The 20,458-nt window shown below is 41.0% G+C and overlaps 1 protein-coding gene across 1 annotated transcript in view; it reads right to left on the bottom strand.

Moving 5' to 3' along the window:
• Positions 1-20,458, bottom strand: part of LOC142139596 (cell surface glycoprotein CD200 receptor 1-B-like) — a 54,376-nt gene that overhangs the window by 20,679 nt on the left and 13,239 nt on the right. The window contains exon 2 of the mRNA XM_075197333.1: positions 10,632-10,931. Within this exon, the coding sequence (XP_075053434.1) occupies positions 10,632-10,931 (300 nt within the window). The remainder of the gene's footprint in view (positions 1-10,631; positions 10,932-20,458) is intronic.

Here is a 20,458-nt window from a genome sequence, read left to right on the forward strand (position 1 = left end):
CACGATGTTAAACACAGGCAAGTTGCAAGCAGGAGACTGTAGTGCACAGCGGCAACGGATAGTAATGAGCAAACAGTAATGAAGATACAGTTGATGGTAGAAGTGGTATGGAACCACAGAGATAGAAGTGGTTAGGAAACCACAGGGATCAGCAGGGCTGAATACACGAGTAATACAGGAACACCTTCAGAGACTCATGAGGAATGAGACTCCAAGATCAGGCAACGTGGTAGTGACCACAGGTGCTTAATATAGGGAGGTTGCCTGATCTGCCAATTAAGTTAAAGGGGTATACACTGAAGTATAGAAAAGGGCTGCGCATGCGCAGACCCTCAGGATGGTGGACGGCCACGGTTCCTAAATGTCCGGGAAGAGGCACTCACGGTCCGGTGAGTGACAGTACCCCCCCTTTTAAAGGTGGGCACAGAACGCCTGGAACCGGGCTTGTCCGGATTTTTGGAGTAAAACTTCTTCAAAAGGGCAGGAGCATTAAGATCTTCAGCTTTGATCCAAGAGCGCTCCTCAGGACCAAAGCCCTTCCAATGAACGAGGAAGTGGAGGACTCCTCGCGAAATTTTTGCATCTAGTACCTCGGTAATCTCAAAATCCTCCTCCTGATGGACTTGAACTGGCTGCGGAGCTGAGGGAGGAGTTGAAAAACGGTTGATAATAAGAGGTTTGAGCAAAGATACATGGAAGGCATTAGAAATCCGAAGACTCTTAGGAAGAAGGAGTTTCACACATACTGGATTGATAACTTGAATGATCCTATATGGACCAATAAAACGAGGGGCGAATTTCATGGATGGAACCTTCAAACGAATATTTTTTGTGGATAACCAGACACGATCTCCAATTTTTAGTGGTGGAATAGCCCGCCTCTTCTTATCAGCGAAAGATTTATATTTGACAGATGTCTTCTTTAAACAGGTTCTAACCTGAGACCAGATATTTTTAAAGGTCTGACAAACAGTCTCCACCGCAGGAACTTGGGTGGGCGGGAGGGCAGGAAATTCCGGAAAAGACGGATGGTGACCGTAAACCACAAAGAATGGAGTTTTGGATGATGACTCATGGTACATGTTGTTATGGGCGAACTCAGCCCAAGGGAGTAACTCTACCCAGTTGTCTTGATTGGCTGATGAAAATATCCTTATAAAAGTCTCAAGATCTTGATTGACACGTTCGGTTTGTCCATTGGATTGTGGATGGTAAGAAGATGAGAGTGCTAATCGTATACCCAAGGTTTTACAAAGGGCTCGCCAGAATCTGGACACGAATTGTACTCCTCTATCAGACACAATCTCAGACGGACATCCATGGATACGGAAGATCTCTTTAATGAAATGTTCAGCCAGGATAGACGAGGAAGGCAAACCAGACAGAGGGATGAAATGAGCCATCTTCGAAAATCTGTCCACTACCACCCAAATAGTGTTATGGTTCTTACTAGGTGGTAAGTCAGTAACGAAATCCATACTAATATGGGTCCATGGTTTGGACGGAATGGGTAGTGGTCGCAGCAACCCTGCTGGGGTTCTGCGGGAGGATTTGAATTGCGAACATAATTCACAGGAAGCAATGAACTCTTTGACGTCTCTCCTCATTGAAGGCCACCAGTAACTTCGAGAGAGGATCTCAAAAGTCTTGTGTTCACCGGCGTGTCCAGAAAAACGAGAGGCATGGAACCACGAAAGGATTTTCCTCCTTAGAGTAGAAGGCACGAGGGTCTTCCCAAATGGTAGCGTTTTCGTGGATGAAGCAGCCAGTGAGATACATTTGGGGTCTAGAATGGTATGATTGGAAACCTCTTCTATATCAGAGGACGTAGCAAAGGCTCTAGATAAGGCATCAGCTTTTTTGTTCTTGGCAGCTGGTTTGAAGGTAATTATTAATTCAAAACGGGAAAAGAAAAGAGACCATCTTGCTTGACGAGGGTTCAAGCATTGGGCAGACTGGAGATATGACAAGTTCTTATGATCCGTGAAGATCGTCACCGGATGGCGAGCTCCCTCCAACAAGTATCTCCATTCCTCTAATGCAGCTTTGATAGCCAGTAATTCCTTGTCTCCGATGGTATAATTCTTCTCTGCGGGTAGGAGACCCCGAGAATAGAAGGCACAAGGGTGGAATTTTTGCTGTTCCGAGCGTTGGGAGAGAATAGCTCCTAAGCCCACATTAGAGGCATCTACTTCTAGGAAAAAAGGGAGTGTCACATCAGGCTGACGAAGGATTGGAGCCGAAGAGAAGGACTCTTTTAATGTTTGAAAGGCTTGAATAGCCTCAGTAGACCATTGCTTAGGATTAGCCCCTTTACGAGTCAGGGCCACAATAGGAGATGCAATGGAAGAAAAATCTTGAATGAAGCGTCTATAGTAATTGGCAAAACCTAAAAAACGCTGGATGGCACGAAGAGTAGTTGGCTGGGGCCAATGTAGTACAGCATTTACTTTGTCAGGATCCATCTTTAGACCAACTCCGGAAACAATATACCCCAAGAATGGAATCTGGGGTAATTCGAATGGACATTTTTCTAATTTACAGAACAATGAATTTTTCCGTAGCCTGGAGAGGACTTCTGCCACATGTTGGTGGTGAGAAGGCAGGTCCTGTGAAAAAATCAATATGTCGTCCAGGTAGACGACGACACATACATATAATAAGTCCCGAAAAATCTCATTAATGAAGCCCTGAAAAACAGCGGGGGCATTACATAGCCCGAAAGGCATTACCAGATATTCGTAATGCCCGTCTCTGGTGTTAAACGCCGTCTTCCATTCGTCACCGGAACGGATTCTGATTAAATTGTAAGCACTACGAAGATCCAACTTAGTAAAAATACGGGCTCCCTTGATGCGGTCAAATAGCTCAGTGATCAACGGAATGGGATACCGGTTCTTGATAGTAATGGCATTGAGTCCACGAAAATCTATACAAGGGCGTAATGATCCATCCTTCTTTTTGACAAAGAAGAACCCAGCTCCAGCGGGCGAGGTGGAAGGTCGAATGAACCCACGCTGGAGGTTCTCCCGTATATATTCAGATGTAGCTTGAGTTTCAGGTAACGAGAGTGGATAGACCCGGCCTCTGGGAGGAGTCTTGCCAGGAAGAAGATCAATCGGACAATCCCAAGAACGATGAGGAGGAAGACGTTCAGACTGAGCTTTATCAAAAACATCGGTAAATGAAGCATATTGAGGAGGGAGTCCCGGTGAAATAGCTGAAATGGAAGCTTGCTGTACCTTGAGAGGAATGACTTGGGAAAGGCAATGATGGTGACATTCAGGCCCCCAAGACGTGACTTGAGGGGTGCGCCAGTCAATCTGGGGAGAATGACACTGAAGCCATGGAAGGCCTAGGACAATCGGACTTGTCGTAACAGGAAGAATTAAAAACGATATCTCTTCATGATGCAGAGCACCAATCTGAAGGGTTACTGGAGACGTACTCTGGGTGATGAGACCGTTGATGAGACGTGATCCATCGATAGCCGTCACAGTAATGGGAGTTTTTAAGGTAAACATTGGTAGAGACCATTGATTAACTAACGATTTGGAAATAAAATTTCCTGCTGCTCCGGAATCAATCAATGCCAGTGACTCAAAGGTCTTGGTAGCAAAAGAAATAGTCACATCAAAAGCGCAGACTTTAGATTTCATAGACGATGGAGAGGACTCCAGGGACCCTAACTTCACCTCTCCAGAACTAGTTAGGGCCTGGCATTTCCCGATCTCTTAGGGCAGGAGCTGAGGACATGAGTGGAATCAGCACAATAGATACAGAGTCTATTCTTGACTCTTCGTTTCCTCTCCTCAGAAGATAACTTGGAACGTCCAATCTCCATGGGAATCACAGCGGGTGACACTGGACGAAATTGAGGGTTAGAGCGAAAAGGTGCTTTAGCAGAAGTCGTTTTCTCAGCCTCTCTTTCACGAAATCTCATATCAACACGATGGCATAGAGAGATCAAATCTTCAAGTGACGAAGGAAGCTCTTGGGTAGTCAGTGCATCTTTAATTTTATCGGAAAGCCCCTGCCAGAAGGCGGCAACTAGGGCTTCAGTGTTCCACTGAAGTTCAGAGGCTAAGATCCTAAATTGAATGACGTACTGGCCTACAGTATGAGATCCTTGTCGCAGACGGAGGATGCTGGAAGCAGCGGAGGTCACACGACCTGGTTCATCGAACACACTTCGGAATGTAGAAATGAATTTGGCACTATCTTGTAATATTGGATCGTTCCTCTCCCACAGAGGGGAGGCCCAAGCCAGGGCTTGTCCTGAAAACAAAGAGATAAGATAGGCCACTCTGGAACGATGGGTAGAAAAATTTTGAGGTTGGAGCTCAAAATGGACTGAACATTGGTTAAGGAAACCCCTACAAGTTTTGGGGTCTCCATCGTACTTTGACGGAGTAGGCAGGTGAAGCGTGGAAGCTATAGACACCTGGGATGGCAATGGGGAAACGGAGGAAAGCACAGGAGCTTCAGTAGTAGCTGTCACAGTCTGTCCAGATGTTCCTTGGGAGGTTAATGACTGATAACACTGAAGTAACAGCTGTTGGCGGGCATCCTGTTGCTCCACACGGCTAACCAGATGTTGCAGCATCTCTTTGGCGGTAGGTTCCACATCTGGGTCTGTCATGCCTGATCTTACTGTCACGGGCACTAGGAGTCTTTACCCAGGGATCACCAGATGGTAGGCTTACCAGAGCAATGTAGATGGTAATAGGGTACTCTGGTAGCTGGGTGATCACGGAACATGAAATGATGACCGATGAGATGCTCAGGAAAGTCTATGACTAGCAACACTGGAAATGAGGTAATGATAAACAAGGAACTGTATGGACAAGGACACGTGAAGGTAGTCAGTGGTCTGCGATAGCAAGTTGTACCACTGCTATAGTGAGGAGGAATGTCCAACAGAAACAAGGAGGTGATGAGAGTCAGCGGTCTGCGGGTAGCAAGTTGCACCGCTGTCTGAGTGAAGGAATGGAATCCAAGTGGAGGTATCCAGGTAGTCAGTGGTCTGCGGTAGCAAGTTGTACCACTGCTATGTGAGAGAATGATGGAACAGGTGATACCGGAAACAGGGATCAGTGGTCTGACATCAGCAAGTTGTACCACTGAATATATATGTGAGGAGGTGCACAGGGGAAGACTGCAACACAGGATATACACAGGCACCTTATACACGATCCACAGTAATATGCACAATATAGATATATATATATATAAATGACTGAGCAGGTCTGCAATCTAGAAAGTCTCTTGAAGTAGTCCAGCACAATGATAACACAGTCAATGATGGCAATAGACTCAGCGGATAGCAGACTCCAGAGAGAACCAAACACAGTCCAGCAAGGTATGCAATACACAGCACAGTCAATGAGAAGTATGCATACCGTGGTTCAGCAGTAGCAGTCAGATGGGATAGCAGCGGTACCTGAGCGGCTGGAGACCGACTGGATAGGAAGTCCCTGGATAGGTGAAGCAGCGGTCAGCAGGTGCAGCGCACAGGTGAGTAGACCGACAGGGACACGAATCCACAGGAGTCAGCAACAGGTGGAACTGGACTTATAGGAAACCCAGGAGAATGGAGATGATCCAGCAGAGGGTAGTAGAAGAGATACAAATCCAATGCTGACAGGAGGGTAGAGACCAGTGGAACACGTGAAGGCGTGGAGAGTGGATCAGCAGGAGATGGACGATAGCGCTGACCACAGCGGCAGGAATCAGCGGCACACGGAGGTAACCAGTAGCAACCACAGGAACCAACAGCGATGGGAAACAGGAGTGCAGCGCAGGGCCGGAGCAGATGATCACGAAGTGTAGCAGATGATAATGAAAAGCGGCAGTCTCGAGGAAGCCACAGCAAAGATGAGAGTGTAGTGCACGGAGGCAGCGGGTAGTAATCAGCTGGCAGTCACGATGTTGAACACAGGCGAGTTGCAAGCAGGAGACTGTAGTGCACAGCGGCAGTGGATAGTAGTCAGCTGGCAGTCACGATGTTAAACACAGGCAAGTTGCAAGCAGGAGACTGTAGTGCACAGAGGCAGCGGATAGTAGTCAGCTGGCAGTCACGATGTTAAACACAGGCAAGTTGCAAGCAGGAGACTGTAGTGCACAGCGGCAACGGATAGTAATGAGCAAACAGTAATGAAGATACAGTTGATGGTAGAAGTGGTATGGAACCACAGAGATAGAAGTGGTTAGGAAACCACAGGGATCAGCAGGGCTGAATACACGAGTAATACAGGAACACCTTCAGAGACTCATGAGGAATGAGACTCCAAGATCAGGCAACGTGGTAGTGACCACAGGTGCTTAATATAGGGAGGTTGCCTGATCTGCCAATTAAGTTAAAGGGGTATACACTGAAGTATAGAAAAGGGCTGCGCATGCGCAGACCCTCAGGATGGTGGACGGCCACGGTTCCTAAATGTCCGGGAAGAGGCACTCACGGTCCGGTGAGTGACAGCTACCCTAACAATACCTGGATATTCAGTGGAACAAATCATGCAAAAGGGAATTTACACTGACCTTTATAGATATTTCAGGAGTCACTTAAGCAATCCAACCCTTAGAGATAGTTCAATAAATACATACCATGGAAAGGAATAGACACAGGCAAGGTAGGGATTCTCAACTTTATAGTGATACCTGAATTTAAAAAAAGCTAACAAGTAAACCAGTTACTGACAAAGATGCAAAAATGTGCTCTTGTCATGGTTCATCACATATTCATGTCCACATGGGCACATTCCAGTATATATGGATGCACCAATGCTTTCTTATTTGCTAATGAATTGTGGGCACTTGCATAAAACCCCTACCACGGAAACTGCAGACTAAACAGCTATCTATGTGCCTAGACATGTCCTATGGAGAATCCTTACACACTGAAACAGCAATAGATTGAACTTTATACTTCTTTGGTATTGTAGCTAAAAACAAGAACAGACAGTATCTTAATGCCATGCGCTTTTTTGAGAAAAAATAACTCTTTATCACAGGTACAGTATGTTCTCAATCCATTAAAACACATATATTAATGATAGGAACACCCCTTTGAATTCAATTGACTGATCATCAAATGTTTAATCTCAAAATATTTTTTTCAGATGGTAATCCCTCCCATTTACAGTGATTGGTCAGATACTTCCTGTCAGTTGTCTGGAATGGTCCATTACAGGATTAGTACATTTTGTGATTGCATCAATTCCAATAAACCCAACCTGAATTTAACTTGAAGGAATATATAAAGATCAAAACAGAATCTCTGCAGCGCAAACGCAACTTTAGACACGTCATACACTGGATTTACACTGGGGCGGATTGGTTTGTGGAGCAAGATGGTGGCATTAGCGGAAGAGCAGCCACTTATGCAGTACGAGGAGAGGACTTGGGGTTAGTGAAAGCATTCCTAGCAAAGTAAGGAGAAGACCCACCATTGTGTCTGGTTTTGTGGAGCAGTACAGGAAAAAGGTATCATTTAGCAGAACAAGAATATTGCATTGAGATAAAGTATTGAACAGGACAGATTTTCACAGGCTAGTTTCCATTATAACAGGACCCAGCATAGTAAGGGCTGGTTCCTCTATAAGGTAGGAAAAACACAGCATCCTCGATATAGAGACTACCAGTCTCATGCTGAAAATGCTGGGGCTCTTCCTGCCTACCCTGGGCTGAGGAGACATCAATATTTATCAAGATTGGGACCTTTGGAGCGGCAACTTCTCCACCTCAGTGGTTCCAGTATGATGGACATTGGTGGACACAATGTTAAAATAAACTTTAATTGAATTATAGTCTCTCAAACCCCGGTTCACCCCTCTATTAGTAATAAAATAACGTATTTACTTTCTTCTTCCCAGCTAGTTCAAATGGAAATGGAATCTTATCTTAGCTAAAATGAATTCAACTCATGAATTCAACTCAACCCTTGTTTGATTATGCGACTTCTAATGCTTTCAAGTATAACAACTATGTTATATATGTACAGAAACCTGATCACCATCGCCTTCTAACACACTAATGTTCTAAGCTCACAACTTAAAACATGGGTCACTATAATCTCTATGATTGGTCATGAATTGTTCCTATTCCTGGCACATGTTCATATTCTTTATTAAAGTTATTTAGCAAAAAGCAAGAAAAGGTTTAGCAGTTCCATAAACAAGTAAAATACAGTACAATATAGCCGATACAAGATACATATTAAAGATGTTACATTAAAGCAGGAAAGTATAAAAACCATAATACATTACATCTTCCTTATAGGGTTCACCCGGGTTCAATGAATGCAGCCATGCTCTCACATTGCCAGGATCAAAGAGAGGTAGAACAAAAGCCAGCATGCTTGTATATACTGTACAGATAACACTTGGTGAGGTCTTCATTGGTCCAGGGTTAATGATATTCCAGTTCCTTGCAAGTTATAGGTCAGTTCTTTTGATCCTTACAAAGGGTGAAGGGAAACTTCCCCCACCCCATTGTTCACATGATTTGACTCTGAATGACCAGTTCAAATTGACCCACACAAAAGTATTTTTGAGCATTAATCTCATATTGCTTGTAACTTGCGATCGCTATTCCATCCACACTGGGTTAATGCTGGTGAAATAAGCTTTAATATGGAACCAAACTCTTTACCTTTTAAAACACCTGAACCATAAATACCTTTACTAAAGTAATATATATGCATAAATAAACAATCTAATACATTTTACTAATAAATGAATGTGGATTGGAACCTTAATAAATATGAACTATATATAAGTGAATGTGTAAGTGCGAGTGTATGCGTGCATTATTTATCATGCAATTGCGCCATGACACGTGGCGTACTGATCGCACGGTAAAACAATATTAATCTATATACTTTCTTTCATCCAATTATTCGACTTTGACATCTTCCATTGACCAATCAGATACACTTAAGTACAGACTTTTATATCTGGATTCATAGACCTGTTACAATAGATACACATAAACCTTAAGCACAGCTTACTACATTATATGCTGCATCTATTTTGCTATTTGAGTGATCTGATTTATGCACAGTAAGAGGAGATATAGTTGGGCACATATCTCGCGGAGCAAGATGCTGTTCTGATGAATGTTGTCAGTGATAATAGTGGGTGACAGGTGACTTTGTCTACTGACATCAACAACCCTAGCAATATTTTAACTCTCTAGTCAGTAATGTTCAAAAGGTTTCAGAGGCTGGCTTAATGAGTAAATGGAAAGAAATATATGTGATGTATTGAGGATCCAGTAACCCGGTGGTAGCCACTAACGAGACTAGCACTATACCGACAAGGACTTACCTGACTTCAGAAGCCAGAAGCTCGGTGGTAGTGACGTGACTACCACTACACCGAGAAGGACTTACACGACTTTAGAAGCCAGAAGCTACTAATCACGAAAAGATGGTAACAGCGAAGCTTTGAAATCACTACTTCCCAGAATCGCAATTAATGAACAAACCGACACAAAACAAGTCACGTGACTTTGTGGGACTGTACTATTATTAGGGGTGTTAAATGACTCATGCAGGGAGCCGCAGAATGTAAAATATTTTACAGCAACCCTTCTACTTTACATATTCCGCACCTCCCTGCATTAGTCATTTAACACCCCTAATAATAGTACAGTCTCACAAAGTCACATGACTTGTTGTGTGCCGGCTTGTGAATTAATCGTGATTCTGGGAAGTAGTGATTTCAAAGCTTCGCCTCTACCATCTTTTCGTGATTTTCCAGCTTCTGCCTTCTGAAGTCGGGTAAGTCCTTGTCGGTGTCCTCATAGTTGGGGACACGTACCCAACCCCCAGTAACCTGTGGTAGATACACAATAATGCAGATTGCATATTTCAGTCATAGTGTCTAAAAAATCTTACTGGAACAGTTTTCTGCAGATTCCATAAATTAGATATTCAATAAGTAGAATAATCTACAGTGCATTAAAAGTTAAAACAAAATGTAACACATTTAGGGGGGAATTCAATTAACCGTGATGTTCCTACGGTAAAACATTCACTCATTTTTTTTCTAGCATCTCTATGGGGCGCGAGGAAAAATCATCAGAGAATTCTGAAAAAAATCTCTAACTGAATCTGCCCCATAGAGCTAAAATAGCACATACTAAAAACATAGGTCTAAATATAAAATGAAAAAGAATAATTGAGAAAGAGGTCAGGAGCTTCAGAAAATGCATCAAGGCTACTGCAAGGCTTTGAGACTATGTTATATCACATGACAATGCCATGTATTCTTTATCCTGTATACCACAAAACACGCTTCTGCTTTTTATAAGTCTAGAATCAGGTATATTTAACTGAAGACTGAATTGGAGCGTTGCAGTGTGTTGTCTTCAGAATGAAGACTGAATGAAACAACTGTGATTCTGTGTTCTGTGTACTCACTTCAATCCAGATTCACTATGTATTACCTGAATGTATCTCAGTACCACAATGTGCTTATAACATGATACAATGAGCCTGAGTATGACATAAGTCCAACTGCAGGATGAAATAAACACTTTGCAGAACTAACTTTATATACAGATATTATTTATAGATGTTTATACAAATTTATTGTGCATTATAACAGATACAAATTATGACTTACCTAATACTTGTAATGTAGTTACATTGATGAATGTCCCATTATAGCCAGTTACAGTTTCACACCTGTAGTTTCCTTCATCCGATATTTGAACACTATGGATTGTCAGTGATAAATTGTCATATTTAATTCTCTCACTACAGTTGTTGTGTAGTTTTAATTCATTTGAAATATATCTTGACAATAAACAATTATTATTATTTAGTAGATGTATCTTCCATATGACAGACATGGTCAGTGTGACATCACCTTCACATTGCAGAACCACAGAATGGCCGATTCTTGCTGACATCACAAATCCAACTGAAAACCAGAAAATAATTAGACATATTAGTGGAGTCGTTGTGTGTAGAACTGAAATATCATTTGATCCGTGTAATACCACTTTCAGATTGCTACCCCAGCAATATCCCGGGTATATGAACCCGGGATCTTGCCAGGGAACAGAGCCTCCCACCCCAACAAATACCCAGGTAGACCGTATTGACACTGAACACCGGTCTGCCCGGGTCTCCCTGGCAACATCACAAGAGCAGCTCTGATTGGCTCCTCTTGTGATGATTATTTTTTTTCATATACCCAGGATATTGCAGATGTTGCAGTATGAAAGCAATATTATTCCCAGGTTGTAGCCGGGTAAGCTTCCTTCTGCGTGGAAGGTGTTCCTGGGTTATTCGACCCGAGTTCAGTTGAAAGCAGCTGATTTGGAGGGGTTTTACTTGAAAATGCAGGGCAGACACGGGTCCAGTGTGAAAGGCAGCGACCTGGGTTATTCTCGGGTCCATGCCTCTGTGTGAAAGGGGTATTAAGGATTGCAACACGGGTTGAAACCGTGTTCATTATCCCATGTCTAACCTGGGATTTTGCTGTAAAATGGGTATTAATGGAGAGTGACTGCAGTATGGGTGAGACGGCAATGTCAATGTATAAATGCTACCTGGTGACGGCTGTTTGTGAATCAAATGTCTTCACAGAGCATTTTTATTAAATATTTTTTTTTTTATGCTATGTATTGTATCTCTAAGTCCGTGGGGGTCTTTGATGTAAAGCACAATATAAGTACTGCATCTGTATATTGAGTCAACTTTTGCAAGTTCATTGCCCATCTGTGCATCCAATGTGCACAATAATTGAGGTTCTGAAGGTGCTACATCATATTGAATATTTGTCCAGCTAGAATGCAAAGGATACAAACTATTTAGTGGGCTGTATCACTCCTGATGTCATGGGACAGGATAGTGATGGAAATGGTCTGATCACCTGAATGATTTAAAACTAGTCATGTCGAAACAAATCAAAACACATTGGAATAAAACTGTGTTTGATAACAACATTTGCCATAATATGATACCTCGGGGGCTCAGACCTAGAATACATCCAGCTTTTGATTTAGCTACAGAAGACCTAACCAAAGATTGGGAATGCACCCTAACACAATGTGCTGAGAAATTGATCAATATCCTAGTCAAACACGACACAATTATATTAGAACAATACAAAAGGAAGTCTTCTCCCTTGGAGAAAAACTAAAGGAATTTGACGGTCTTGATGAATTCCAAAAGGCTTATGAAAAATCAATGTCTGAACTTGATACTTTTGAAAAACAGATTATATTTAAAAAGAAAAATAAATTTATTTGAGATCAAAAGGACTATGTATCTAATCAGGTCTTCAAAAGGGATGTATGGAGAATGAAGAGACCTGATAGATCCCTTTCCACTTCGGAAGTGGACTCCATTGAGGGTGAAAATTCTATTAGTTGACTCTCTAGTAAAGATTCCTCTCACCAAGATTTTTTAGGAAAAGATCTTATGACCTTAGACAGAGGGGGTAGAAAACCCAAAAAATACGGAGGGGGGGCAAAAATTTGGAGAAAAAGACCAGACACTCAAGAAAACATAGACTGTCGCAGGCGTCAAAAACGACAGAGGAATTAGACTCCAATTTCAGAATTATCAATTTATCTGACAAAATACTTCAATCTCATCATATAAGCCTGTTGAATAAGGGCTTATCCTTCTCACCTATTCACAATATGGACCGATTTGAATGGGAAAAGGATTTAGCCCTATTCATAAGGAAGTTACTTTTTAAGAAATTTCATAGATCTAAACATCCTGGAAGAATGGACATGACTAATACTCTTGTAGGGATTCAGCAGTCTCTGTCTCAGATAAGTGGCAATAATCCTCCATCTACCTCTAATATCACTTTGGATACGGAAGAAGTTCAGCGGGCTCTTATGATCTTGGAAGATCTTCACAATAATGTCTCACAAAATGTAACTTCTGATATGGATCCAAAGGAGAATCCTAAATTTATTCTGAAAAATAAATCTTCTTTTTTTCCAGATATGTCCCTATGCCCACAAGTCAAGGTTTACTCAGAGTTAGTCTCCAGGGATTTAGACCTATTGTTTCGTAAAAATAAAAAAAAACATTACGAGAATAACTTAGGTAAACAGAAATTATAGCACTTTAGGAAATAGAGAGTTGGAAGGACATTATAATAAAACCATCTGATAAGGGGGGAAACATCGTGTTATGGCCATATGATAAATACATGGCCGAGATCCAACGTCAACTGAGTAATACATCATGCTACTAAATTTTGTTTTTCAACCCCACTGCCAACTTTCTTAATATATATCAAAGAACAATTAATTCTGCATTACAAAGAGATATTATTTCTCAATCTGATTATGACTTCCTTGAAGTCAAAAATCCCAGGGTACCAACAATCTATATGTTGCCAAAAATACACAAAAATGAAATCAATCCCGCAGGAAGACCCATCATCTTGGGAATTGGTGGACTTACGGAAAATGCTAGCAGATTTGTGGACTACTATATGCGACCCTATGTTGTAAGTTTACCATCTTATACTAGGGACACTCTGGATGTCCTTGCAAAAATACAAGACTCAACAGTTGGACCAAACAGCAAACTAGCATCCTATGACGTTGAATCCCTTTATACTAATATTGGGCATGAGCAGGGTTTAAATGCTGTCCAGTATTTTTTCAATATGGATTAAATGATGACAGAAATTAATTTATTTTGACACCCTTAACAATCATCTTGACTAGGAATTACTTCGTTGTCAACGAAGGATTCTATTTACAGATAAGAGGGCCAGCGATGGGAACAGTTTGTGCACCATCTTATGCTAACCTGTTCCTAGGGTGGTGGGAACAGGAGTATGTTTTTACAGACATCAATGAGGAGTTCACCAATATAAAGTAATGTGGCTTAGGTATATCGATGATATCCTGATATTATGGGATGGAGATATAGACCATTTCCACAGTTTTACCACTATATTGAACAACAATGATCTGAATTTAAAACTAACACCAGAAATCAATATATCAACCATCAATTTTCTGGATTTAACTATTTACAAAACTGCAGAGGGAACTCTCAAAAGTGACATCTATAGGAAATAAACTGCCACCAATACCATATTACGTAACAAAAGTGCACACTTTCCCCAGTAATTAGAGGAATTCCCAAAGGGGAACTACTCAGAGTAAAAAGAAACTGCTCAGACAACTCGACATTTATGAAAAGAGCTGATGAACTAACAAATAGGCTGAAAAATAGAGGTAATAGAACACTACGTGAGGCTAACAAATCTGTCTCTAGGCAGAATAGAGAATCATTGATTTACCCAAAGAATAACCCCAAAACTGAGGCCCCAAAAATTCGAATGGTTGGGAGCTTCTGTGCCGAATGGCGACAACTCAAAACCATCTTCCAAAGACATTGGCATGTGTTGCTTTCTGATAAGGATCTTGAAATGAACCTTGAAAAACATATTTCTTTCAGCTGGAGAAGAGCAAGAAGTTTAAAGGATAGGTTGGTTCATAGCCACTTACAGAAAAATAAAATGGTCCTGCATAGACCTAAAGGATTCTTTAAGTGTGGAACCTGCAAATTTTGCCAATATATGGTTTCTACCAAATCCTATAAAGACAAATATGATAAGGTATGGCACATAGAGGAATTTCTTAATTGTAACTCTACAGGTGTCATTTATTGCCTTTCCTGTCCATGCCCTAAGCTCTATATTGGGATGACCACGCGGTCTTTTAAAAAACGTCTTTTCGAACACATATGCAATATTAAAAATGGGGCTAGAGACCAAAGTAATTTTAAGACTATCACCACAGTGGCTAATAATTTCATGTTTCAGCATGAAAGTAACCCAAAATTCTTTAAAGCATTCGCCATGGAAAAAAATCAACATGGGAATTCGAGGGGGTGACATACAAAAAGAACTTCTGAAAAAAGAGACTAAAAAGATTTTTCTTAAGGGGAGCATGATCCCATATGGCCTCAACGATTATAACAGTTACATGGCTTTTCTATAAATCCATGATTTATAAATCTACGATGATCACTATTCATCATGAATTAAAGGGCTGTTTTCATACATATCACCGTGCCTCTTTGTAATCATATGATATGATCCGGTAACGATATGTTTCCCTTGACATTAACCCAGAGAACTCATTACTATATAAGGGCATCCTTTTGGGTATTAATATCTCATTGTTCTATTATTATCATTGCCGAACTGAAACTTTAGCTGTTCTTCTTAGAGATTTATTATTGAAGCCTAGTTAATGTTAGCTCGTAATTAGGAGCGATATCATTTTATATAAAAAATATCATGATTCTGTCCTAAATATATACAAACGTCTATAGAATGCTATAATCTTAAATAACTGTAGAACATAATTATGTTCTGTAAACATATCCAATTTAAGTATTTATACATAATTTCAGCAAACTGAATTCTACCAAGCATGTATACAAATACCACCTATTATCAATGCTATGTATTTAACATGGTTATTTCCTGCTTAATATTCTTCAGATCCATTAGATTTTATCTAATACTGTGATCGGCAACTAACTAATGAGATAGATTATGCGAAAGGGTATTACTATTTCTATAGTTAATATCAGGTCTTTTCAATACCGCTAATAGACTATACAACGTATATTCATTAGGTACTAGGAATATGAGGCTATGTGTCAATGCAGATATAGGGGCATATTTAATAAAGCACGATAGTGCTTTTAACGGGTCATTAAGGTGTCCTCCTGTCCTCCGCAAATTTATTAAGGGTGCATCGCAGCAGATATCATGGCCGCAATCTAACAAGTCCCGAAAAAACATTTTTTTCGGGAACTTGTCATGTTAATGTACACCAGCTGAAGCTGGCGTACATCATCGGAATTGAAGAAATCTAATGCTGTCAGCTCTGCTCCGAAGAGCAGAGCTGGACAGGGCATGTGTGGAGGGATCACATGATCCCTCCCTGTCACTCAGCACGCTCTCTCTGCAACTATCGTTGCAGAGACAGAGAGGGGATCTGTGTGCGCATGTCCAGTTCTTGGAACTGGACATGCGCAATTGAAGAGTGAAGAGAAGACCCGGAGACATCGCTTCCGAAGAGGGGGGTAAGTATGATTTTTTTTATCACTGAAACAGCAGTTTTTTGGAACTGCTGTTTCTGTGCAGGGCTGTACATAAATGTGAGAAATAGTTCAATCCTTATCATTGCGATAAGGATTGAAAACTACTTTTCACTTTATGTGAATAATGATAAATGTGCCCCATAGTCTATAGCGGATTACTTTTAACACATACGGAGACCCAAATAAGTGGAGGATTCTAGCAAATGCTGCTATTGGCTAATATACATGTCAATCAAAGGATAACACAGACAACACAATTGATTGGCTCTCGGATACACGAGACCAAGCACACCCATCTTTTGCCACTATATAAGAGCTGTCATTTGCTTCCCCGCATTAGACTTGAAAAGCTGCAGAGCGAAACGCGTGTTGGTGTTTCTGCTCCACTATTCTCCTACACTTTGTGCTACATATGTCCCCCTGATCACTTCCCAGTTTACTACTAGGTAGGGACCTTCACATAATGCCGCGATCAGAAGGGAGTAGCATTCTCAGACAGTCGGAATCTGCGGCATTACCCATTCCTAACAAAGACTGACTCCACTTATAATACTTTTATTTTCTTCAATTTGAGTACTGAGAGTAGGGCACCCTAGATATCTTTTGAACTATTATGTCAAATTAGCTGCAGTATTTTACCTGCTACTCATGCTTATCAGGTGAAGTGTTACCAATACACTCACCTCAAACTACTAATCAAAGGATCTATATATTTTTCAAGTCCTAATTATGGACTACTGTAGTCTGTTTTTTCAATTATAAATATACATCTTATGAGAATAGGTTGGGGCAGTGCACATAGTTTGCACTTTTATTCACTTACTACTGTTTGTTTTCATGTTTTGTTTTAATTATTTTGTTCATTACCCTACCTATATTTTTTAATGCATACCTAATAAAATTTAAGTTTTACCTATTTTTGATCGCCTTGGAGTGCCCCATTTATACACATTCTTTCTTCTTGCCTTTTTTGAAACTATTTAGTGGGCTGTATCACTCCTGCGACCTATGCTTTTTCAAGCACACGCAGACCGGCTTCCTGCAGGTTTCTCAAGGCTGCTGCTGTTCTCAACATGCACAGATCCCACGCTCACATTCTCCACCACATTGTAACCAGGTTAAAGGAACAGGTGCCGTCTCCTTGGGTAGATGGTAGTGAACAGCAGCAGAGAAGGCACACAAGTTCAGAGTTTTGGTACAACTGGCCTCAGCCAGTTTTATTAAGCAGAAAAAAATAAAGAAAACTTGAAAATTAGCACTTTGCCTGTCCGGCACTAACTAAGCACATGTCGTTCCTGACTATCAAGATTAACAAAAACATAAGAAGTTCAAGCACACAAAGTTTACTCACAATAGATATTAGCCTATCTCCTATAGAGACCCTGCAGTCCCTTTTCCAAGGCAGAGCAGAGACTCGGACTGACCAAACTGACAACCTTTTAAATCACACCTTACAGGTCTTGTAAATGAAGCCCACCCTTCTCTCTCCATATACACCTCAGGGACCCTTCTAGCTTTTTCATAAAGCTGAACACACTCTTTTGGGAAACTCCTTCCTGCACGCACAAAACCATTTCCCTGGGGTTTTTAAAACATGCTGGTCAGAAACCTGGAACATATCTATCCTGGAACACCATTCCTGTGTCTTTGTCAGTATATATATATATGCAGTGTGCTATATATGTATGCAGTGGCTAGTACCTACAAAAAGTGGTCCAAGGAAGGACAACTGGTGAACCAGCGACAGGGTCATCGGCTCCCAAAGCTCATTGATGTGCGTGGGGAGTGAAGGCTAACCCGTCTGGTCCAATCCCAAAGAAGAGCTACTGTAGCACAAACTGCTGAAAAAGTTACTGCTGGCTATGATAGAAAGGTGTCAGATCACACAGCGCATCACAACTTACCGCATATGGGACTGTGTAGCCGCAGACTGGTAAGAGTACCCATGCTGACCCCTGTCCACCACAGATAACACCTACAATGGGTATGTGAGTGCCAGAATTGGACCATGGAACAACGGAAGAAGCAGGCCTGGTCTGATGAATCACGTTTTCTTTTACAACATGTGGAAGACCGGGTCCGTGCGTGTGTCATTTACCTGGGTAAGAGATGGCATCAGGATGCACTAGGGAAGAAGGCAAGCCTGCGGAAGCAGTGTGATTTTCTCGGCAATGTACTACTGGGAAACCTTGGGACCTGGAATTCATGTGGTTGTCATTTTGACAAGTACCACCTACCTACAAATTGTTTCAGACCAAGTACACCCCTTCATGGCAACTGTATTCCCCGATGACAGTGGCCTCTTTTGGCAGGATAATGTGCCCTGCCACACTGCAAAAATTGTTCAGGAGTGGTTTGAGAAACATGGCAAAGACTTCAACGTGTTAACTTGACCTCCAAATTCCCCAGACCTCAATCCGATGGAGCATCTGTTGGATGTGCTGGAAAAATTCAGAGTTATGGAGGCCCCACCTAGCAACTTACAGGACTTAAATGATTTGCTGCTAACGTCTTGGTGCCAGATACCACAGGACACCTTTATAGTATTACAGAGGCAAAACCCAACAATGGTTTCAGTCAGAAGTACTGACTTTCTATAGCATATAATTATTATTTTACATATTATATAATAATATTGAGGTCATTTAATTTATTCTTTTTCATTTTTCACAGCCCTCAAGCTCAAAAGAATTTTTTATTTTATTACAACAGGATAATACCTTCTCCATGTATAATACCCTGCAAATCACAGGTATATTACTGCAGCACTCATTCAGAAAACTATAATTCCACAGGGTGTTTCTGGGAAGTTTGATGCAAATTGTGTCAACCATTTTGGGGTGCCTGGGAAAAAGGACTGTTGCCCTGGGGGATTTTTGCAGCTAAAGTTCTAGATGTAAAAGCCAGCCAAGGTAACATCTTTGGAGAAACAGAAAAAAGACATAGTTTGCCACTTCCTATCAGATGTCAGCAACACTCATAAAACTGGTAAATTTATGGATTATTTTGCTTTGCTGTTTATTTAGGTCAAACAAATGAGACATCAAACTGTGTTATTAAAACCTCTGACTGGGACTGTAATATTGCTATTGAGAGAGTCTGTATTTAAAGTTATCTCAAATCTGATGTAATGCGCAAGGGACATAAAGAGAAATTATTTCTCACAAGTGTTTATTGATATTGCATAAGAAGTTTGATTCTATTGTGAAACTTCTTAAAATGGTTGCTTTGGAGAGAGTTGCAAGTTGTTTAACTATAGAGCTGCTAAGAGAGATTGATTACTGATTTCCTCTTGTACAAGTAAATAAGCTTCATGTGTCCAGCTGAAACTTGGTTTAACCTGTGGATTACAATTTACCCCTGTGGGTTCTGTCTATTGTAAAGTGACCCTAATCTGCAGTCATTTCTGCTAAAGCATCTAACCTGAACAAGCTGGATTAATCCTTGTTGCATCTCTACTGATTTTGTGGGATGAGTGTTGTATAATTGCATTGAACAGTCTATTGTGACTGATTTGTCTAAATAATCTCCTGGATCAGCATTTAGTGTAATGGTCTAATTAACTCGTCAGTAACCGGTTGTCTCTCAAAAGTATTTATCCAGTGAAACTCATTTCACCGAAGCACAGTGTCTAACTTCAAAGTGAGAAACATTTATTCCATGACCTATATGTTGTAGTGGTTTATGTTTGGATATTGTTGATATTGTTGAAACAAGAGTCATAAAATGTTATTTATTTTGTGACATGTTGAATAACATTGCACATTGATGGTATAATGTTATTACTGCTACTTCTCTGCCACTGTGGTAAAAACTTATGCCACAAACAAAGAGAATAACCCACCCAGTCTGAAACAAGTTGTCACAGGTGGAGCAAGATGCTGATCATGTATTGTCACAGGAACAAAGAATTGTACACCTCCTCACAGGGAGTGAGAGAGAGTCTAACCATGGGTGCCAGTGCACCGATAAAAATGCCATATTACTTTGGGATCCCATGGCTCCCCGGCTTTTCTGGTAATTCACATCAAGTTGGTAACAGTTCACTCTACAAGTTCCAGAGTAAAATGTACTCAATGTTCCATCTATACACAATAGTGAAACAGAGGATTGAGATCCTAGTTGGCTAATTGAAGGGATCTGCCTTGAGGGAAAGAGATGTGGCCCCTCAAGGATAAGGAGAATGTAGATCAAATTTTGAAAAAGTTAGCAACTATCTTTGATACATGAAATGTGAAACCCTGGGAGAGATTGTACTCAGTCTGCAAGAGAGCCCAAGGGACATTGAGAAATATGATCCCTCTGAAGTAAGACAGATGGATGAAACCAATTCATTGA

The sequence above is a fragment of the Mixophyes fleayi genome, chromosome 2 (assembly GCF_038048845.1).
Source record: "Mixophyes fleayi isolate aMixFle1 chromosome 2, aMixFle1.hap1, whole genome shotgun sequence".
Classification (NCBI taxonomy): domain Eukaryota; kingdom Metazoa; phylum Chordata; class Amphibia; order Anura; family Limnodynastidae; genus Mixophyes; species Mixophyes fleayi.